The 20,947-nt window shown below is 48.2% G+C and overlaps 1 protein-coding gene across 2 annotated transcripts; it reads right to left on the reverse strand.

Annotated features, from left to right (window-relative positions):
- Positions 1 to 532: 532 nt before the first annotated feature.
- Positions 533 to 20,947, reverse strand: sav1 (salvador family WW domain containing protein 1). Of its 2 annotated transcripts, XM_041847351.2 has the most exons (6): positions 20,715 to 20,947; positions 20,149 to 20,244; positions 17,376 to 17,879; positions 4,408 to 4,678; positions 1,385 to 1,540; positions 533 to 891 (listed from the first exon to the last, which is right to left on the reverse strand). In XM_041847351.2, the coding sequence occupies exons 1-6, from the start codon at positions 20,746 to 20,748 to the stop codon at positions 663 to 665; spliced, it is 1,290 nt and encodes a 429-aa protein (XP_041703285.2). In that variant the 5' UTR covers positions 20,749 to 20,947; the 3' UTR covers positions 533 to 662. The 2 variants fall into 2 exon arrangements, with proteins under 2 accessions (XP_041703285.2, XP_045063460.1); XM_045207525.1 differs by having other exon boundaries at positions 20,149 to 20,947.

Consider the following 20,947-nt stretch of genomic DNA (forward strand, 5'->3'; position numbering starts at 1 on the left):
GCAGAATTAATCTGGAAACACGAGTTCATAAGGTGAAGCTGCCGGTCCTCCTCTCCCAAACTGGAAAAAAAGTGACTGAGTAGCAATCAATATAACAGGCAGATAATCAATATAACAGGCAGATAATCAATACAACAGGCAGATAATCAATATAACAGGCAGAGTACAAGTGCCGCTCCTGTGATGAAAAGGCACAATCTGTAATCTTATAGTCACTTATGGACATTCGGGGGGGAGGCCTGCATAGCCACATGATGCGTGCAGCATCTGGACATTTGGCTGATATATTGGGATCAACGGATGTTTGGTGAAGAGGCCGGCGGCGGCAATAAGGAGGTCAATCACAAAGAGATGAACCCTGACCAACCGTAACCTACTGGGGGGCGGGACAGAAACCTCAAAAGGGGCGGAGTTCCTTGTTGTAGAAATCTCAGCGGGGTGGAGCTTCTTACTGTAGTAACCTGAGGGCAGAGATCCCTTACCATAGAAACCTCAGAGGGGTGGAGCGCTAGAATGTAGCAGCCTCGGGGGCGGACAATGGTTCAGACTGAACTTCATATGAACAGTGTAGAATGAGAATCCTTGAAGTACCGGGGTCCAGCTAGCCACTGGCGCCATTCCGCTGTCCAGTCCAGTCCAGTCAGTTCAGGGTCGTATTAAAATCAGTTCACATGTTCCCTGTGAAGTACTAGCCCGGCTGCTGCTGGGCCTGAGGCGGACCACTGCTGCCTCGGTTTCCTGTGGTCCACCTCAGAGAGCAGGGCCTGGCGGTAGGCCTCGTAGGACTTGACGATGCGCTCCAGCTCCTTCATGAAGAGCAGCTTCAGCATGCCCTGGTACGTGTCCAGATCCACCAGCTGGAACAGATCCCATTTCAGGATGTGGTCATACCTGGAGCAGGAGGGGTCAGATATAAACAAACCTGGAGACACCTCGCCATTTCTGGAGACACTGCAGAGCTAGTGTAGCTAGCAAAAAAAATAGTGTAGATCTGTAAACTATTTTAGCTGGCTAGCTTAGCATCTTGGCTGAGGTAGCTTAGTGGTTAAGAGCGTTGTGCCAGTAACCGAAAGGTCGCTGGTTCTAATCCCCGAGCCGACTAGGTGAAAAATCTGTCGATGTGCCCTTGAGCAAGGCACTTAACCCTAATTGCTCCTGTAAGTCGCTCTGGATAAGAGCGTCTGCTAAATGACCTATTTATTTATTTTATTTTATTTACCGTTAATTAGCCATTGCAAATCTCTTCACTAGAAACGCCACGCCGTCTCCAAAACGGCAAGGTGTCTCCAGTACTGGTTACCTTTTTGTACATTATGTTTAATCAATGAAAACCTCTGAAACTATGAGCCAGTATCCGGAGGAACGCCAGGTACGCTCTACTCACCTGAGCGGGGCGCGGGCATACACCTGTAGCCAGTCTGGGATCTCTGCAGTGTGGTATGGGTTGGCTGGCACCAGCACTGGATGGTTCCTCTCTGCTGGGCGAGGCTGGTATACAACCGGCGGGGGCAGGGGAGGGGGCTGGTCATAACGGGGCACGCTGGAAATGGAAGAAAAGTTAAAATAAAAATATATATCCTTTTTAAAAATATCCCTTTTTAAAAAGGACTACAAATCCATTGTGTGTGTGTGTACAACTAGAGTGGGAGGAGCACTGGAATAGGAAGAGTGGGTTAGATCGTTACACTGAAGAAAAATATCAAAATGCAACATGCAGCAATTTCAAAGATTTGACTGAGTTACAGTTCATATAAGGAAATCAGTCATTAAATGAATTAGGCCCTAATCTATGGATTTCACATGACTGGGAATACAGTTATGCATCGGTTGGTCACATATACCTTTAAAAAAAAAAAGGTAGGGGCGTGGATCAGAAAACCAGTCAGTATCTGGTGTGACCACCATTTGCCTCATGCAGCGCGACACATCTCCGCATAGAGTTGATCGGGCTGTTGATTGTGGCCTGTGGAATGTTGTCCCACTCCTCTTCAATGGCTGTGTGAAGTTGCTGGATATTGGCGGGAACCGGAACACGCCGTCGTACACGTCAATCCAGAGCTCAAATGGGTGATGTGTCTGGTGAGTATGAAGGCCTGGGACATTTTCAGCTTCCAGGAATTGTGTACAGATCCTTGCGACATGGGGCCGTGCATTATCATGCTGAAACATGAGGTGATGGTGGCGGATGAATGGCACGACAATGGGCCTCAGGATCTCGTCACGGTATCTCTGTGCGTTCAAATTGCCAATCAATAAAAATCTATTTTGTTTCATGTCCGTGGCCCAGGCCTGCCCGTACCATAACCCCACCACCACCATGGGGCACTCTGTTCACAACGTTGACATCAGAAAACCGCTCGCCCACACCAAGCCATCTGCCCGGTACAGTTGAAACCGGGATTCATCCGTGAAGAACACACTTCTCCAGCGTGCTAGTGGCCATCGAAGGGGAGCATTTGCCCACTGATGCCGGTTATGAGGCCGAACTGTAGTCAGGTCAAGACCCTGGTGAGGATGACGAGCACGCAGATGAGCTTCCCTGAGACGGTTTCTGACAGTTTGTGCAGAAATTCTTCGGTTGTGCAAACCCATAGTTTAATCAACTGTCCGGGTGGCTGGTCTCAGACGACCCCGCAGGTGAAGAAGCCGAATGTGGAGGTCCTGGGCTGGCGTGGTTACACGTGGTCTGCGGTTGCGAGGCCAGTTGAACGTACTGCCAAATTCTCTAAAACAACGTTGGAGGCGGCTTATGGTAGAGAAATTAACATTCAATTCTCTGGCAACAGCTCTGGTGGACATTCCTGCAGTCAGCATGCCAATTGCACGCTCCCCTCAAAACTTGAGACATCTTTGGCATTGTGTTGTTTGACAAAACTGCACATTTTAGAGTGTGTGACCTTTTGTCTCCAGCACAAGGTGCACCTGTGTAATGATCATGCTGTTTAATCAGCTTCTTGATATGCCACACCTGTCAGGTGGATGGATTATCTTGGCAAAGGAGAAATGCTCACTAACAGGGCCATACACTAACAGGGCCATACACTAACAGGGCCATACATTTGAGAGAAATAAACTTTTATTGCGTATGGAAAACTTCTGGGATCTTTTAGTTCAGCTCATGAAACATGGGACCAACACTTCACATGTTGCGTTTTATATATTTGTTCAGCTTAGTATTGGCAGAGGCTAGGAGTCAAGTTAAAATATCAGAATTAAAATGATTGTTTTTAACAGATTCTCATAAAAATCAAAAATTAATAAAAGACAATACCAAGATGTGTGCGCGCGTCAGAGTTTCCCCTAGGTACAGATCTAGGTTAGGCGTCCCCTCCTCCAATCCTAACCTTCACCATTAGTGGCGAACATGCCAAACTGACCCAAAATCAGCGTCTAAGGGTAACTTCATCTTACACCGCCTAACTTCATCTTACACCGCCTAACTTCATCTTACACCGCCTAACTTCATCTTACACCGCCTAACTTCATCTTACACCGCCTAACTTCATCTTACACCGCTTCTTCATCTTACACCGCCTAACTTCATCTTACACCGCCTATCTTCATCTTACACGCCTTACTTCATCTTACACCGCCTAACTTCATCTTACACCGCCTAACTTCATCTTACACCGCCCTTAACTTCATCTTACACCGCCTAACTTCATCTTACACCGCCTAACTTCATCTTACACCGACTTCTTCATCTTACACCGCCTAACTTCATCTTACACCGCCTAACTTCATCTTACACCGCCTAACTTCATCTTACACCGCCTAACTTCATCTTACACCGCCTAACTTCATCTTACACCGCCTAACTTCATCTTACACCGCCTAACTTCATCTTACACCGCCTAACTTCATCTTACACCGCCTAACTTCATCTTACACCGCCTAACTTCATCTTACACCGCCTAACTTCATCTTACACCGCCTAACTTCATCTTACACCGCCTAACTTCATCTTACACCGCCTAACTTCATCTTACACGCTTCTTCATCTTACACGCCTATCTTCATCTTACACCGCCTAACTTCATCTTACACCGCCTTAACTTCATCTTACACCGCCTAACTTCATCTTACACCGCCTAACTTCATCTTACACCGCCTAACTTCATCTTACACCGCCTATCTTCATCTTACACCGCCTAACTTCATCTTACACCGCCTAACTTCATCTTACACCCTTCTTCATCTTACACCGCCTAACTTCATCTTACACCGCCTAACTTCATCTTACACCCTTCTTCATCTTACACCGCCTAACTTCATCTTACACCGCCTAACTTCATCTTACACCGCCTAACTTCATCTTACACCGCCTAACTTCATCTTACACCGCCTAACTTCATCTTACACCGCCTAACTTCATCTTACACCGCCTGTCTGTCTCTAAAATCCCACCTAGGAGCCCAGGGGTGTCTATACTGCGCCCTCTTGTTGATGTGGTCCACGTAGTAAGTCCCAAACTCAGCCGACTCCACCTTCTCCCAGCCAGGGGGCAGACCCTCTCTCTCCAGGGGGTGGGACCAGTGGGTGGTGTTGGTGTTGTGGTCGATGTAGTACTTCCTGCCTCGGATGGTCCAGTCTACCGTCCAACCACGGGGCAAAGGGATGTCCTCACCGCTCGGACTGGACAGGTTCCCCAGAGACTTGGCCTGCATCCGACCGATACCTGAGGAGAGGAGGAGAAAAAAAACAACCACTGTTAAGATACCTTAAACCTTCAGAGGATGGCTGGCCAAACATATGGGGCCGACTCCCAAATTGCACCCTATTCCCTACATAGTGTGGTCCTCTGTAGCTCAATTGGTAGAGCATGGCGCTTGTAACGCCAGGGTAGTGGGTTCAATCCCCGGGACCACCCATACGTAAAAATTTATGCACACATGACTGTAAGTCGCTTTGGATAAAAGCGTCTGCTAATTGGCATATTATTATTATTATAGTGCACTACTTTCGACTAAAGCCCTATGGGGAACAGGGTGCCACCCTAAAGCTTCAGGTATCCTGTAGTAAAACCTGTTGCCAGGCCCTGGTACCGTCCTGTATCCTGTGGTAAAACCTGTTGCCAGGCCCTGGTACCGTCCTGTATCCTGTGGTAAAACCTGTTGCCAGGCCCTGGTACCGTCCTGTATCCTGTGGTAAAACCTGTTGCCAGGCCCTGGTACCGTCCCTGTATCCTGTGGTAAAACCTGTTGCCAGGCCCTGGTACCGTCCTGTATCCTGTGGTAAAACCTGTTGCCAGGCCCTGGTACCGTCCTGTATCCTGTGGTAAAACCTGTTGCCAGGCCCTGGTACCGTCCTGTATCCTGTGGTAAAACCTGTTGCCAGGCCCTGGTACCGTCCTGTATCCTGTGGTAAAACCTGTTGCCAGGCCCTGGTACCGTCCTGTATCCTGTGGTAAAACCTGTTGCCAGGCCCTGGTACCGTCCTGTATCCTGTGGTAAAACCTGTTGCCAGGCCCTGGTACCGTCCTGTATCCTGTGGTAAAACCTGTTGCCAGGCCCTGGTACCGTCCTGTATCCTGTGGTAAAACCTGTTGCCAGGCCCTGGTACCGTCCTGTATCCTGTGGTAAAACCTGTTGCCAGGCCCTGGTACCGTCCTGTATCCTGTGGTAAAACCTGTTGCCAGGCCCTGGTACCGTCCTGTATCCTGTGGTAAAACCTGTTGCCAGGCCCTGGTACCGTCCTGTATCCTGTGGTAAAACCTGTTGCCAGGCCCTGGTACCGTCCTGTATCCTGTGGTAAAACCTGTTGCCAGGCCCTGGTACCGTCCTGTATCCTGTGGTAAAACCTGTTGCCAGGCCCTGGTACCGTCCTGTATCCTGTGGTAAAACCTGTTGCCAGGCCCTGGTACCGTCCTGTATCCTGTGGTAAAACCTGTTGCCAGGCCCTGGTACCGTCCTGTATCCTGTGGTAAAACCTGTTGCCAGGCCCTGGTACCGTCCTGTATCCTGTGGTAAAACCTGTTGCCAGGCCCTGGTACCGTCCTGTATCCTGTGGTAAAACCTGTTGCCAGGCCCTGGTACCGTCCTGTATCCTGTGGTAAAACCTGTTGCCAGGCCCTGGTACCGTCCCTGTATCCTGTGGTAAAACCTGTTGCCAGGCCCTGGTACCGTCCTGTATCCTGTGGTAAAACCTGTTGCCAGGCCCTGGTACCGTCCTGTATCCTGTGGTAAAACCTGTTGCCAGGCCCTGGTACCGTCCTGTATCCTGTGGTAAAACCTGTTGCCAGGCCCTGGTACCGTCCTGTATCCTGTGGTAAAACCTGTTGCCAGGCCCTGGTACCGTCCTGTATCCTGTGGTAAAACCTGTTGCCAGGCCCTGGTACCGTCCTGTATCCTGTAGTAAAACCTGTTGCCAGGCCCTGGTACCGTCCTGTATCCTGTGGTAAAACCTGTTGCCAGGCCCTGGTACCGTCCTGTATCCTGTGGTAAAACCTGTTGCCAGGCCCTGGTACCGTCCTGTATCCTGTGGTAAAACCAAACTAGCATTACCATGCCATACCTGCAGCAGGGGCACTGCCCTGTAACTGACCCTGTGCTGCTTTCAGCCTCTCATCTAGGGTCTGCGTCTGTCCATTCTAGTCTATTCTTTTATATTATATACACTGTGCCTATTATATACAATCATGTCCTCTGGGGACAGTATATATTTATAGAGGAGGAATCATGTCCTCTGGGGACAGTATATATTTATAGAGGAGGAATCATGTCCTCTGGGGACAGTATATATTTATAGAGGAGGAATCATGTCCTCTGGGGACAGTATATATTTATAGAGGAGGAATCATGTCCTCTGGGGACAGTATATATTTATAGAGGAGGAATCATGTCCTCTGGGGACAGTATATATTTATAGAGGAGGAATCATGTCCTCCGGGGACAGTATATATTTATAGAGGAGGAATCATGTCCTCTGGGGACAGTATATATTTATAGAGGAGGAATCATGTCCTCCGGGGACAGTATATATTTATAGAGGAGGAACCATGTCCTCCGGGGACAGTATATATTTATAGAGGAGGAATCATGTCCTCTGGGGACAGTATATATTTATAGAGGAGGAATCATGTCCTCCGGGGACAGTATATATTTATAGAGGAGAAATCATGTCCTCTGGGGACAGTATATATTTATAGAGGAGGAATCATGTCCTCCGGGGACAGTATATATTTATAGAGGAGGAACCATGTCCTCCGGGGACAGTATATATTTATAGAGGAGGAATCATGTCCTCTGGGGACAGTATATATTTATAGAGGAGGAATCATGTCCTCCGGGGACAGTATATATTTATAGAGGAGAAATCATGTCCTCTGGGGACAGTATATATTTATAGAGGAGGAATCATGTCCTCTGGGGACAGTATATATTTATAGAGGAGGAATCATGTCCTCCGGGGACAGTATATATTTATAGAGGAGGAATCATGTCCTCTGGGGACAGTATCCATTTATAGAGGAAACATGTCCACTACTACAGTGAGGGGAAAAAGTATTTGATCCCCTACTGATTTTGTACGTTTGCCCACTGACAAAGACATGATCAGTCTATAATTTTAATGGTAGGTTTATTTGAACAGTGAGAGACAGAATAACGCATGTCAAAAATGTTATAAATTGATTTGCATTTTAATGAGGGAAATAAGTATTTGACCCCTCTGCAAAACATTACTTAGTACTTTGTGGCAAAACCCTTGTTGGCAATCACAGTGGTCAGACGTTTCTTGTAGTTGGCCACCAGGTTTGCACACATCTCAGGAGGGATTTTGTTCCACTCCTCTTTGCAGATCTTCTCCAAGTCATTAAGGTTTCGAGGCTGACGTTTGGCAACTTGAACCTTCAGCTCCCTCCACAGATTTTCTATGGGATTAAGGTCTGGAGACTGGCTAGGCCACTCCAGGACCTTAATGTGCTTTTATTTTTTTATTTTTTTTATTTCACCTTTATTTAACCAGGTAAACCAGTTGAGAACAGGTTCTCATTTACAACTGCGACCTGGCCAAGATAAAGCAAAGTAGTGCAATAAAAACAACACAGAGTTACATATGGGGTAAAAAACATAAAGTCAGAAATACAACAGAAAATATATATACAGTGTGTGCAAATGTAGCAAGTTATGGAGGTAAGGCAATAAATAGGCTATAGTGCAGAATAATTACAATAGTATTAACACTGGAATGCTAGATGTGCAAGAGATTATGTGCAAATAGAGATACTGGGGTGCAAAAGAGCAAAATAAATAACAATATAGGGATGAGGTAGTTGGGTGGGCTAATTTCAGATGGGCTGTGTACAGGTGCAGTGATCGGTAAGGTGCTCTGACAACTGATGCTTAAAGTTATTGAGGGAGATAAGAGTCTCCAGCTTCAGAGATTTTTGCAATTCGTTCCAGTCATTGGCAGCAGAGAACTGGAAGGAATGGCGGCCAAAGGAGGTGTTGGCTTTGGGAATGACCAGTGAGATATACCTGCTGGAGCGCAGACTACGGGTGGGTGCTGCTATGGTGACCAATGAGCTAAGATAAGGCGGGGATTTGCCTAGCAGTGATTTATAGATGGCCTGGAGCCAGTGGGTTTGACGACGAACATGTAGTGAGGACCAGCCAACAAGAGCGTACAGGTCACAGTGGTGGGTAGTGTATGGGGCTTTGGAGACAAAACGGATGGCACTGTGATAGACTACATCCAATTTGCTGAGTAGAGTGTTGGAGGCTATTTTGTAAATTACATCGGCGAAGTCAAGGATCGGTAGGATAGTCAGTTTTACGAGGGCATGTTTGGCAGCATGAGTGAAGGAGGCTTTATTGCGAAATAGGAAGCCGATTCTAGATTTAACTTTGGATTGGAGATTCTTTATGTGAGTCTGGAAGTTGAGTTTACAGTCTAACCAGACACCTAGGTATTTGTAGTTGTCCACATACTCTAGGTCAGACCCGTCGAGAGTGGTGATTCTAGTCGGGTGGGCGGGTGCCAGCAGCGTTCGATTGAAAAGCATGCATTTAGTTTTACTAGTGTTTAAGAGCAGTTGGAGGCTACTGAAGGATTGTTGTATGGCATTGAAGCTCGTTTGGAGGTTTGTTAACACAGTGTCCAATGAAGGGCCAGATGTATACAAAATGGTGTCGTCTGCGTAGAGGTGGATCTGAGAGTCACCAGCAGCAAGAGCGACATCATTGATATACACGGAGAAAAGTGTCGGCCCAAGAATTGAACCCTGTGGCACCCCCATAGAGACTGCCATAGGTCCAGACAACAGGCCCTCCGATTTGACACACTGAACTCTATCTGAGAAGTAGTTGGTGAACCAGGCGAGGCAGTCATTTGAGAAACCAAGGCTATTTAGTCTGCCAATAAGAATGCGGTGGTTGACAGAGTCGAAAGCCTTGGCCAGGTCGATGAAGACGGCTGCACAGTACTGTCTATTATCAATCGCGGTTATAATATCGTTTAGGACCTTGAGCGTGGCTGAAGTGCACCCGTGACCAGCTCGAAACCGGATTGCATAGCGGAGAAGGTACGGTGGTATTCGAAAATGGTCGATGATCTGTTTGTTAACTTGGCTTTCGAATACTTTCGAAAGGCAGGGCAGGATGGATATAGGTCTGTAGCAGTTTGGATCTAGAGTGTCACCCCCTTTGAAGAGGGGGATGACCGCGGCAGCTTTCAATCTCTGGGGATCTCAGACGTTATGAAAGAGAGGTTGAACAGACTAGTAATAGGGGTAGCGACAATTTGGCGGCTAGTTTTAGAAAGAAAGGGTCCAGATTGTCTAGCCCAGCTGATTTGTAGGGGTCCAGATTTTGCAGCGCTTTCAAAACATCAGCTGTCTGAATTTGTGTGAAGGAGAAGCGGGGGGCATGGGCAAGTTGCAGCAGAGGGTGCAGAGTTGGTGGCCGGGTTAGTGGTAGCCAGATGGAAAGCATGGCCAGCTGTAGCAAAATGCTTGTTGAAATTCTCGATGATTGTAGATTTATCGGTGGTGATAGTGTTTCCTAGCCTCAGTGCAGTGGGCAGCTGGGAGGAAGTGCTCTTATTCTCCATGGACTTTACAGTGTCCCAAAACTTTTTGGAGTTAGTGCTACAGGATGCAAATTTCTGTTTGAAAAAGTTAGCCTTTGCTTTCCTGACTGCTTGTGTATATTGGTTCCTAACTTCCCTGAAAAGTTGCATATCGCGGGGGCTATTTGATGCTAATGCTGTACACCACAGGATGTTTTTGTGCTGGTCAAGGGCAGTCAAGTCTGAGGAGAACCAGGGGCTATATCGGTTCTTAGTTCTGTATTTTTTGAATGGGGCATGTTTATTTAAGATTGAGAGGAAATTACTTTTAAGGAACAGCCAGGCATCCTCTACTGACGGAATGATATCTATATCCATCCAGGATACCTGGGCCAGGTCAATTAGGAAGGCCTCCTCGCTAAAGTGTTTTAGGGAGCGTTTGACAGTGATGAGGGGTGGTCGTTTGACCGCGGACCCGTTACGGACGCAGGCAATAAGGCAGTGATCGCTGAGATCCTGGTTGAAGACAGCTGAGGTGTATTTAGAGGGTATGTTAGTCAGGATGATATCTATGAGGGTACCCATGTTTACGGATTTAGGGTTGTACCTGGTAGGTTCGTTGATGATTTGCGTGAGGTTGAGGGCATCTAGCTTGGATTGTAGGATGGCTGGGGTATTAAGCATATCCCAATTTAGGTCACCAAGCAGTACAAACTCTGAGGATAAATGGGGGGCAATCAATTCACATATGGTGTCCAGGGCACAGCTGGGGGCTGAGGGGGGTCTGTAGCAAGCGGCAACAGTGAGAGACTTATTTCTGGAAAGGTGGATTTTTAGAAGTAGAAGCTCAAACTGTTTGGGCACAGACCTGGATAGTATGATAGAGCTCTGCAGGCTCTCTCTACAGTAGATTGCAACTCCACCCCCTTTGGCAGTTCTATCTAGACGGAAAATGTTATAGTTGGGGATGGAAATTTCAGAATTTTTGGTGGCCTTCCTGAGCCAGGATTCAGACACTGCTAGAACATCAGGGTTGGCAGAGTGTGCTAACGCAGTGAATAACTCAAACTTAGGAAGTAGACTTCTGATATTTATGTGCAAGAAACCAAGACTTTTGCGATTACAGAAGTCATCAAATGATAGCGCCTGGGGAGTAGGAGTGATACTGAGGGCTGCAGGGCCTGGGTTAGCCTCTACATCACCAGAGGAACAGAGGAGGACTAGAATAAGGATACGGCTAAAGGCTTTAAGAACTGGTCTTCTAGTGCGTTGGGTACATAGAATAAAGGGGGCAGATTTCCGGGTGTTATAGAAAAGATTCAGGGCATTATGTACAGACAAGGATATGGAAGGATATGAGTAAAGTGGAGGTAAACCTAAGCGTTGGGTAACAATGAAAGAGATAGCATCGCTGGAGGCATCAATTGAGTCGGTCTCCGCGTGTATTGGGGGAGGGGCAAAGGAGCTATCTAAGGCAGGTTTAGCTAGGCTGGGGGGTCTACAGTGATATAGTACAATTAGAAATAACCGAAACAACAATAAACTAACCATGTTTGGGCTGAGGCTAAACATAAACAGGATGTAGTACCGTAAAAAGGAACAGTCCAGCAGATATTAGCTGTATAGCTGAGTTATCATAAGGTCCGGTGGTGAAGTACTAGTGAGTAAGAGGCCACGGCTAGCGTGTGCTAGCGGGCCAGGGCTAGCAGATGGATGGAATCTTCGTGGTTAACGTCGTAACCACATCAGACGATTTCGTCGGCAGACCAGTCGTGTAGGATCGGCGGGGCTCCGTGTCAACACTAGGTGGTCCCGTCCGGTTGACAGAGAGGTAGATAGCCGGGAGATGGGCCTAGCTCAGGATGATTAGCCAGACCACAGCGTCCCGTTTTGTTGTAGCTAGCTGGTAGCGACGGAATCCGGAGTTAAAGGTCCAGTGATTCAGTGATTCCGGCGGAAAAACTGATATGTTCTGGGTCGATAACGCTGTGCAGACTGGCCGAATATCCGGTGATCAATGTCCAGTGATTAAAATTAATCCCGCAGAAAAAAATCCAATGTTCTGGGTGAAACACCGCTAGCTGTGGCTAATAGCAAGTAGCTAGTTAGCTGGCTAGCTAGTTTCAACTGGAGATTCTAGATTCTAGATAAAGGTAAGTCAATAATAGAATCCGTTCCACATTGAGTGAGGCGGGTTGCAGGAAAGTATATCTTGTAGAAGGATGAAAAGTCTGATAGGGAAATATGTACGAAAAATAGGGTATTTACAGGCTATTTACAGGCTATTTACAGACATTTACAGACATACGATAAAAACACAACTGCACTACTCCGCCATCTTGGATCAGCTTCTTCTTGAGCCACTCCTTTGTTGCATTGGCCGTGTGTTTTGGGTCATTGTCATGCTGGAATACCCATCCACAACCCATTTTCAATGCCCTGGCTGAGGGAAGGAGGTTCTCACCCAAGATTTGACGGTACATGGCCCCGTCCATCGTCCCTTTGATGCGGTGAAGTTGTCGTCTCCCCTTAGCAGAAAAACACCCTCAAAGCAGGATGGTGTTCTTGGGGTCATAGGCAGCATTCCTCCTCTTCCAAACACGGCGAGTTCAGTTGATGCCAAAGAGCTCGATTTTGGTCTCATCTGACCACAACACTTTCACCCAGTTCTCCTCTGAATCATTCAGATGTTCATTGGCAAACTTCAGACGGGCCTGTATATGTGCTTTCTTGAGCAGGGGGACCTTGCGGGCGCTGCAGGATTTCAGTCCTTCACGGCGTAGTGTTACCAATTGTTTTCTTGGTGACTATGGTCCCAGCTGCCTTGAGATCATTGACAAGATCCTCCCGTGTAGTTCTGGGCTGATTCTTCACCGTTCTCATGATCATTGTAACTCCACGAGGTGAGATCTTGCATGGAGCCCCAGGCCGAGGGAGATTGACAGTTCTTTTGGTGTTTCTTCCACTTGCAAATAATCGCACCAACTGTTGTCACCACCTTACCAAGCTGCTTGGCGATGGTGTTGTAGCCCATTCCAGCCTTGTGTAGGTCTACAATCTTGTCCCTGACATCCTTGGAGAGCTCTTTGGTCTTGGCCATGGTGGAGAGTTTGGAATCTGATTGATTGCTTCTGTGGACAGGTGTCTTTTATACAGGTAACAAGCTGAGATTAGGAGCACTCCCTTTAAGAGTGTGCTCCTAATCTCAGCTCGTTACCTGTATAAAAGACACCTGGGAGCCAGAAATCTTTCTGATTGAGAGGGGGTCAAATACTTATTTCCTTCATTAAAATGCAAATCAATTTATAACATTTTTGACATGTGTTTTTCTGGATTTTGTTGTTGTTATTCTGTCTCTCACTGTTCAAATAAACCTACCATTAAAATTATAGACTGATCATGTCTTTGTCAGTGGGCAAACGTACAAAATCGGCAGGGGATCAAATACTTTTTTCCCCTCACTGTATTTAAAAACAAAAACATTCTGACACATCAACTGTACAAACACTGAAACACTGCGTTGCTGCTGATACTTTTTTAACAATACGGTCCTAGATTTACTACTCCACATTCTGATTGTGATCCACCTCTCTTGATGGTAGGAAATGGGAGAGTAAATCTATTCATTGGACAGGAAGGCAGAGATCTGAGCTCAAATTCAAACAGAGCTTACATCTCATCTGTCCTTTCTCCTGAAGTGTGCACTCCTCTCCACACAATAAAAAGCATTGGATTGTTGTAAGCATAGGCAAGAGCCGTGTTTGCCCACCCCTGGTCCAGAGCCGTGTTTTCCCACCCCTGGGCCAGAGGGAGTTTCCTCCACCATAGTACTTATACATTACGAAAAATATGTGGACACCTGGCTCGCAGTCAGTGTTCCATTTCATCCCAAAGGTGTTCGATGGGGTTGAGGTCAGGGCTATGTTCAGGCCAGTCAAGTTCTTCCACACTGATCTCGACAAACCATTTCTGTATGGACCTCGCTTTGTGCACGGGGGCATTGTCATGCTGAAACAGGAAAGGGCCTTCCCCAACTGTTGCCACAAAGTTGGAAGCACAGAATCATCTAGAATGTCATTGTATGCTGTAACATTAAGGTTTCCCGTCACTGGAACTAAGGGTCCTTGCCCTAACCATGAAAAACAGCCCCAGACCATTATTCCTCCTCCACCAAACTTTACAGTTGGCACTATGCATTGGGGCAGGTAGCGTTCTCCTGGCATCCGCCAAACCCAGATTCGTCTGTCGGACTGCCAGATGGTGAAGGATGATTCATCACTCCAGAGAACGCGTTTCCACTGCTCCAGAGTCCAATGGAGGCAAGCTTTACACCACTCCAGCCGACACTTGGCATTGCGCATGGTGATCTTAGGCTTGTGTGCGGCTGCTCGGTCATGGAAACCCATTTCATTAAGCTCCCGACGAACAGTTCTTGTGCTGACGTTGCTTCCAGAGTCAAGTTTGGAACTCTGTAGTGAGTGTTGCAACTGAGGACAGACGATTTTTACGCGCTTCAGCACTCGGCGGTCCCGTTCTGTGAGCTTGTGTGGCCTACCACTTCACGGCTGAGCCATTGTTGCTCCTAGACGTTTCCACTTCACAATAACAGCACTTACAGTTGACCGGGGGCAGCTCTAGCAGGGCAGACATTTTACGAACTGACTTGTTGGAAAGGTGGCATCCTATGACGGTGCCACGTTGTAAGTCACTGGGCTCTTCAGTAAGGCCATTCTACTGCCAATGTTTGTCTATGGAGATTGCATGGCGGTGTGCCAGATTTTCTACACTTGTCAGCAACGGGTATGGCTGAAATATCCGAATCCACTAATTTGAAGGGGTGTCCACATACTTTTGTATATATAGTGTTCAAGTTCTTTCCTTTTCAATCCATGAACGGGGAAAACCAACCCCTCACACCCAGCTACACTCAGTCAGCAGAAGGAAGCAGCAGGAATAAGCAGCAGGAAGCAGCAGGAAGCAGCAGGAAGAAGCAGCAGGAAGCAGCAGGAGGAAGCAGCAGGAAGCAGCAAGCTGGGCTCATTCAACAGGCTCTGTGTCTGAGCTGCAGATGTGGTATCAGAGCCCATATAGTCATGGTTTAAAGAGTTAGGCCTAGATTCAGCAAAGGAGTAATCAGTTGGGCTGATATCAAATTCACTTTTACAGCTCAAATTATAACAGTAAAGTCCCCTGTCCTGGGCATATAGAAAACACAACATGAGCAAGACAACTTCATCACAACGGCAGCTGGAATCTGATAGATTCTGCATGAAAGTGAGTTACAGCAATAGGACTGGTGCGCCTAGCCAGCTGGTGAGTGCCTGCGTACCACACAAATATACACTCCTCTTCCTCCTCTTCCTCTCTTCCCTCCCCGCCCTCCTCCTTAAATAATATATATATATAAAACACGTTTGGTAACAGAATGACGGTTTGTGCCGTTGGTACCGTCATTCTGTTACCAAACTTTGCATCTGCACTGTTCTTCCAAGTAAATGTGTTTTTTGTAAAATGTTATGAGTGAATTGTTCAAAGCGGTCATTGTGCATAGAGTTGTACGGCTTGTTCAATTTGAAAATCAAATGGATTTTGTTTGGCATACACTGTAAAGTGAAAGATCTGAGTCTCAGTATAATTCCGTTCATGTGGACCTTTATCCCCAGCGTCCCACCTGATGCACCAGACAGTGGGACTTCGCATCAAGACTCACATTCTAGAGTCTATTGACCTCCTGAGTGGCGCAGTGGTCTAAGGCACTGCATCGCAGTGCTAACTGTGCCACTAGAGATCCTGGTTCGAATCCAGGCTCTGTCCCAGCCGGCCGCGACCGGGAGACTCATGGGCGGCGCACAATTGGCCCAGCGTCGTCCAGGGTAGGGGAGGGAATGGCCGGCAGGGGTGTAGCTCAGTTGATAGAGCATGGCGTTTGCAATACCAGGGTTGTGGGTTTGATTCCCATGGGGGAATCAAACCCACAAATAAAAATAAAAAATATTCACTAACTGTAAGTGGCTCTGGATAAGAGTGTCTGCTAAATGACTAAAATGTAAATGTATTGAAGTAGCGTGTGTGTAATGTGTTTAACACAGAGAAGACAACATATGACATGCACCAGTCTGGGGTTTAGTCATGTGACTTGGGGCGATCCCACTCCGTCTGCAAATTACTAGTTTGTAGCGAGACTATATTTGAAGATTCAAAACAATGAGGTTTACTGAACCGGCACCACCCCTTTCGTTTAAGGCTCTATCCAAAAAAAGGATCTGCTAGTTGAGCACCCGGACACACGGTAGCAACAAAGACTTACTTTAACACCTGTTCCTAAGCTGTGTTCACTAGTTACCCTATACCCTATACACTATAGCTCCATGGTCATACTGAGGAGTGGCAGTCCAGGAATGAACCCTAGAATATATAGCCTACTCACCGTATCCCCTTAAGCAAGGCTACGTTCCTACCGGCACACTATTCCCTCTGTAGCCCACTACTTTTAACCAAGGCCCGTAGGGTCCACAAAGCCCAGGTGTAGAGCCTCACCAGTATCAGACCCTACACCCAAACGAGGGCACTACGTTCATCCACCTCTGGCCTGCTGGCTCCCCTACCTCTGGCCTGCTGGCCCCCCTACCTCTGGCCTGCTGGCCCCCCTACCTCTGGCCTGCTGGCCCCCCTACCTCTGGCCTGCTGGCCCCCTACCTCTGGCCTGCTGGCCCCCTACCTCTGGCCTGCTGGCCCCCTACCTCTTGGCCTGCTGGCCCCCTACCTCTGGCCTGCTGGCCCCCTACCTCTGGCCTGCTGGCCCCCCTACCTCTGGCCTGCTGGCCCCCCTACCTCTGGCCTGCTGGCCCCCCTACCTCTGGCCTGCTGGCCCCCCTACCTCTGCTGAAGCACAGTTCCCGCTCAGCCCAGTCAAAACTGTTCGCTGCTCTGGCACCCCAATGGTGGAACAAGCTCCCTCATGACGCCAGGACAGCGGAGTCACTCATCACCTTCCGGAGACATTTGAAACCCCACCTCTTTAAGGAATACCTGGGATAGGATAAAGTAATCCTTCTACGCCCCCCCCAAAAAAAAAAAACATTGTAAAGTGGTTATCCCACTGGCTATAATTTGTAAGTCGCTCTGGATAAGAGCGTCTGCTAAATGACGTAAATGTAAATAGCATTATAACTCACATTCTACAGACATTCCAAGCCTCCGTCATCATTTTTGTTCTTGCTGACTAAACTACCGCGCTACCTTATTACTGAGTCATAGCTTTATCAGGCTTCCTTATAAGATATCGCATCAATATGAAATTGGTTTCAGCCTATTGACTATTATGACAACGGATTTTGACTTTAGAGTAAGACTTCTTTATGTTTCACCTGCTGGTTGTCTGTTGGGGGCCGGGGGAGTGTGTTGCTGCGGTGGTAGTCTTTGGAAGTTTGGATGTTCGTTGTGTTCATAGTATCTATAGTCGTCATGGAGGCGGTCAGGGGCTCTGGGCTGCTGAGGCCGTCTCTGCTGCTGCTGGCTGTCGTAATAAGGCTCCCAAGGCTGGGGGTAATAGTAGTGGCCAGCGTCCCCGTTCTCACCCATGGGGCTCACGTCTGTGAGGAAGGACTGCGAGGAGCCTCCGTACTCGTGGGGTAGGTCCCCCAGGCTGCGGGGTAGGTACGGAGGGGCTGACATCCGATGGCGTTCCCGCCGAGCCGCCTCGTGGGGTGGCCTCTGCACAGGGTTGCGTAGGAAGCTCTTGTTGCGGGCCAACACAGGCTCAGGGCTGGGTCCCACTGGGTAGGATGAGTGCACTGGGCCAGGCTCTGGCGGAGGGACCTCGGTGCGTCTGGGGATAGTGGGTCCATGTCGGATGAATGAGGGCATGAGATCTGAAACAGGACCAACAGGTGTATGTTAATGTCAAGAACAGGGGGCTATTAACTATTTTCAAAAAGATGACTGACTAGTTATTCTACGAATCTGATCATTAATTTAAAAAATATATATTGCAACACACCTTCCAGGAATATGTCCACGTTCTCTACACATGAAAATAACACTGACTCTAATTAACTACATCTATTCTACAGGTCATAATAACTTAGCTAGGTAGTTAGCATGTAGCACAACAAACCGTATTTTGAAATTGAGTTGACCATGCGCATGCTATGGACAGTTAGCGCATACAGAAAGTAAGTTAGTCAACACTCCAGCAACATCTTCACATTGGTGGGTAACGAAACTGTACTGAAGCCTGTCACTTAACAAAATCAGCGGGGGAAATCCACATTGGATGAATGAATGGAGAGATACAGGGCGTTGAGAAGAAGGCTCAAGAGCCGCGTGTAACGCTATGGACCAGAGCTAGCTAGCTGCATAGCTCAACTTTGGCTAACGCTAGCAAGCTAGATGCTAGTTAGCCACGCAGAAGCCACAGTAAGTATTTGATAGTATAATAAAGTTCACCAAACGTATTATGCTTGGGTATCATCATATGACCAAAAACGTGTGAATTGGAGGAAAAAAAAGTGTTTAACGAAGAGACTAACACTAGCCGGCTACCACCCGGTTCCTCAAGCCTGCTGCCCCGGCTACCACCTGGTTCCTCATCTCTGCTGCCCCGGCTATCACCCGGTTCCTCATCTCTGCTGCCCCGGCTACCACCCGGTTCCTCAACCCTGCTGCCCCGGCTATCACCCGATTCCTCAACCCTGCTGCCCCGGCTATCACCCGGTTCCTCATCTCTGCTGCCCCGGCTACCACCCGGTTCCTCAACCCTGCTGCCCCGGCTATCACCCGATTCCTCAACCCTGCTGCCCCGGCTATCACCCGGTTCCTCAACCCTGCTGCCCCGGCTATCACCCGGTTCCTCATCTCTGCTGCCCCGGCTACCACCCGGTTCCTCATCTCTGCTGCCCCGGCTATCACCCGGTTCTCATCTCTGCTGCCCCGCTACCACCCGGTTCCTCAACCCTGCTGCCCGGCTATCACCCGGTTCCTCAACCCTGCTGCCCCGGCTATCACCCCGGTTCCTCAACCCTGCTGTCCCGGCTACCACCCGGTTCCTCATCTCTGCTGCCCCGGCTATCACCCGGTTCCTCATCTCTGCTGCCCCGGCTACCACCCGGTTCCTCAACCCTGCTGCCCCGGCTATCACCCGGTTCCTCAACCCTGCTGCCCGGCTACCACCCGTTCCTCATCTCTGCTGCCCCGGCTACCACCCGGTTCCTCAACCCTGCTGCCCCGGCTATCACCCGATTCCTCAACCCTGCTGCCCCGGCTATCACCCGGTTCCTCAACCCTGCTGCCCCGGCTATCACCCGGTTCCTCATCTCTGCTGCCCCGGCTACCACCCGGTTCCTCATCTCTGCTGCCCCGGCTATCACCCGGTTCCTCATCTCTGCTGCCCCGGCTACCACCCGGTTCCTCAACCCTGCTGCCCCGGCTATCACCCGGTTCCTCAACCCTGCTGCCCCGGCTATCACCCGGTTCCTCATCTCTGCTGCCCCGGCTACCACCCGGTTCCTCATCTCTGCTGCCCCGGCTATCACCCGGTTCCTCATCTCTGCTGCCCCGGCTACCACCCGGTTCCTCAACCCTGCTGCCCCGGCTATCACCCGGTTCCTCAACCCTGCTGCCCCGGCTACCACCCGGTTCCTCATCTCTGCTGCCCCGGCTACCACCCGGTTCCTCAACCCTGCTGCCCCGGCTATCACTCGGTTCCTCAACCCTGCTGCCCCGGCTACCACCCGTTTACTCAACCTGCACCTTAGAGGCTGCTGCCCTTTACTATGTACCATAGACATGGAATCACACTGGTCACTTTAATAATGGAACGCTAGTCACTTTAATCATGTTTACATACTCTTTACTCATTTCATATGTATATAACGTTACTGTATTCTACTGTATTTTAGCCAATGCCATTCCGACATTGCTATTTATGTATTTCTTAATTCCATTCTTTTACTTTTATATTTGTTTGTATTGTTGTGAATTGTTAGATACTTCTGCAATGTTGGAGCTAGGAACACAGGCATTTCGCTACACTCACAATAACATCTGCTAAATATGTGTACGTGACCGATAACATTTTATTTGATTTAGTTAGCTAAACTAGCTAGATAACCAACTAGCTAGCGAATTTAACCAACTTACTTCTCAGTAGTGGTGATGTCTCCTTCTTCACGTATTTCCCGTGTACCTCGGCTGGTTTCGACGCTTCGTTTTTGCTTTTCTTTCTTGAAAGCATAACTCAAACAAAGGAGACATCAATGCAATGTCAGAAACTCGTACAAAGTTCCCCAAAACTACCAGCGTCCCTTCCAATCTGCAGCGTGTACATTTTAGGTAGCTAGTTGATGCTGGCTACGGACTTTGATTAGTTAGCTTGGTAGCTAGCTAGCTTCACACTTGTTGCTATTTTACTGGCAATCTAGACAAAAGCCCAAACAGAACGGTTGCTTGTATCAACTAACGTTAGCCAGTTATGCTGAAGTAAACTATTTTCGCCAAGTTAAATCACAGTTTTTCTTCTCAAAGGCACTTGAAGTCAGCTGTTTTCCTATTCAGTGCGTTTATCCAGCACCCAGCCCGTCATCACATCACTTCACTAAACCTCTCAACGCCTCTAGAAGTCATTCTGCGGAGGGTTGTGGGATGTGAATGGTACATTTTCACATTTTGACCAAAGATTTTTTTAAATAAATTTACGAACTACTTACTAACTTCTTCCCCTTGTTCTGTGATTTGAAGCATTTCCAAATAAACCAGTGGTCCCGGGCAGCCCAAGAGCCCCTTCTCAAAGCCAGTTTTTAAAGGGATTGCCCTGCTGAATACAAAATCTAAAAATATCCAACCATATGAGACTAGGCTGTCATTCAAAGCTGGGACAAACAGTCACAGGGTCAAGACCCATGGGATTAGCATGGGAAGGTTGACGTGCCGTTTTCTTCTG

This window comes from Coregonus clupeaformis, chromosome 25 (genome assembly GCF_020615455.1).
Source record: "Coregonus clupeaformis isolate EN_2021a chromosome 25, ASM2061545v1, whole genome shotgun sequence".
Classification (NCBI taxonomy): domain Eukaryota; kingdom Metazoa; phylum Chordata; class Actinopteri; order Salmoniformes; family Salmonidae; genus Coregonus; species Coregonus clupeaformis.

Bases quoted from the DNA above. Each gene is read 5' to 3' on its own strand.
- sav1 (XM_041847351.2), bottom strand. From the start codon at position 20,748: ATGCTTCAAATCACAGAACAAGGGGAAGAAGTTA. The intron at 1,541-4,407 runs GTGGGATTTTAG...TTCCATTTCCAG, and splicing joins AGACACCCCTGGGCTCCTAG to CGTGCCCCGTTATGACCAGC. The intron at 892-1,384 runs GTGAGTAGAGCG...CTCCTGCTCCAG, and splicing joins TATGCCCGCGCCCCGCTCAG to GTATGACCACATCCTGAAAT.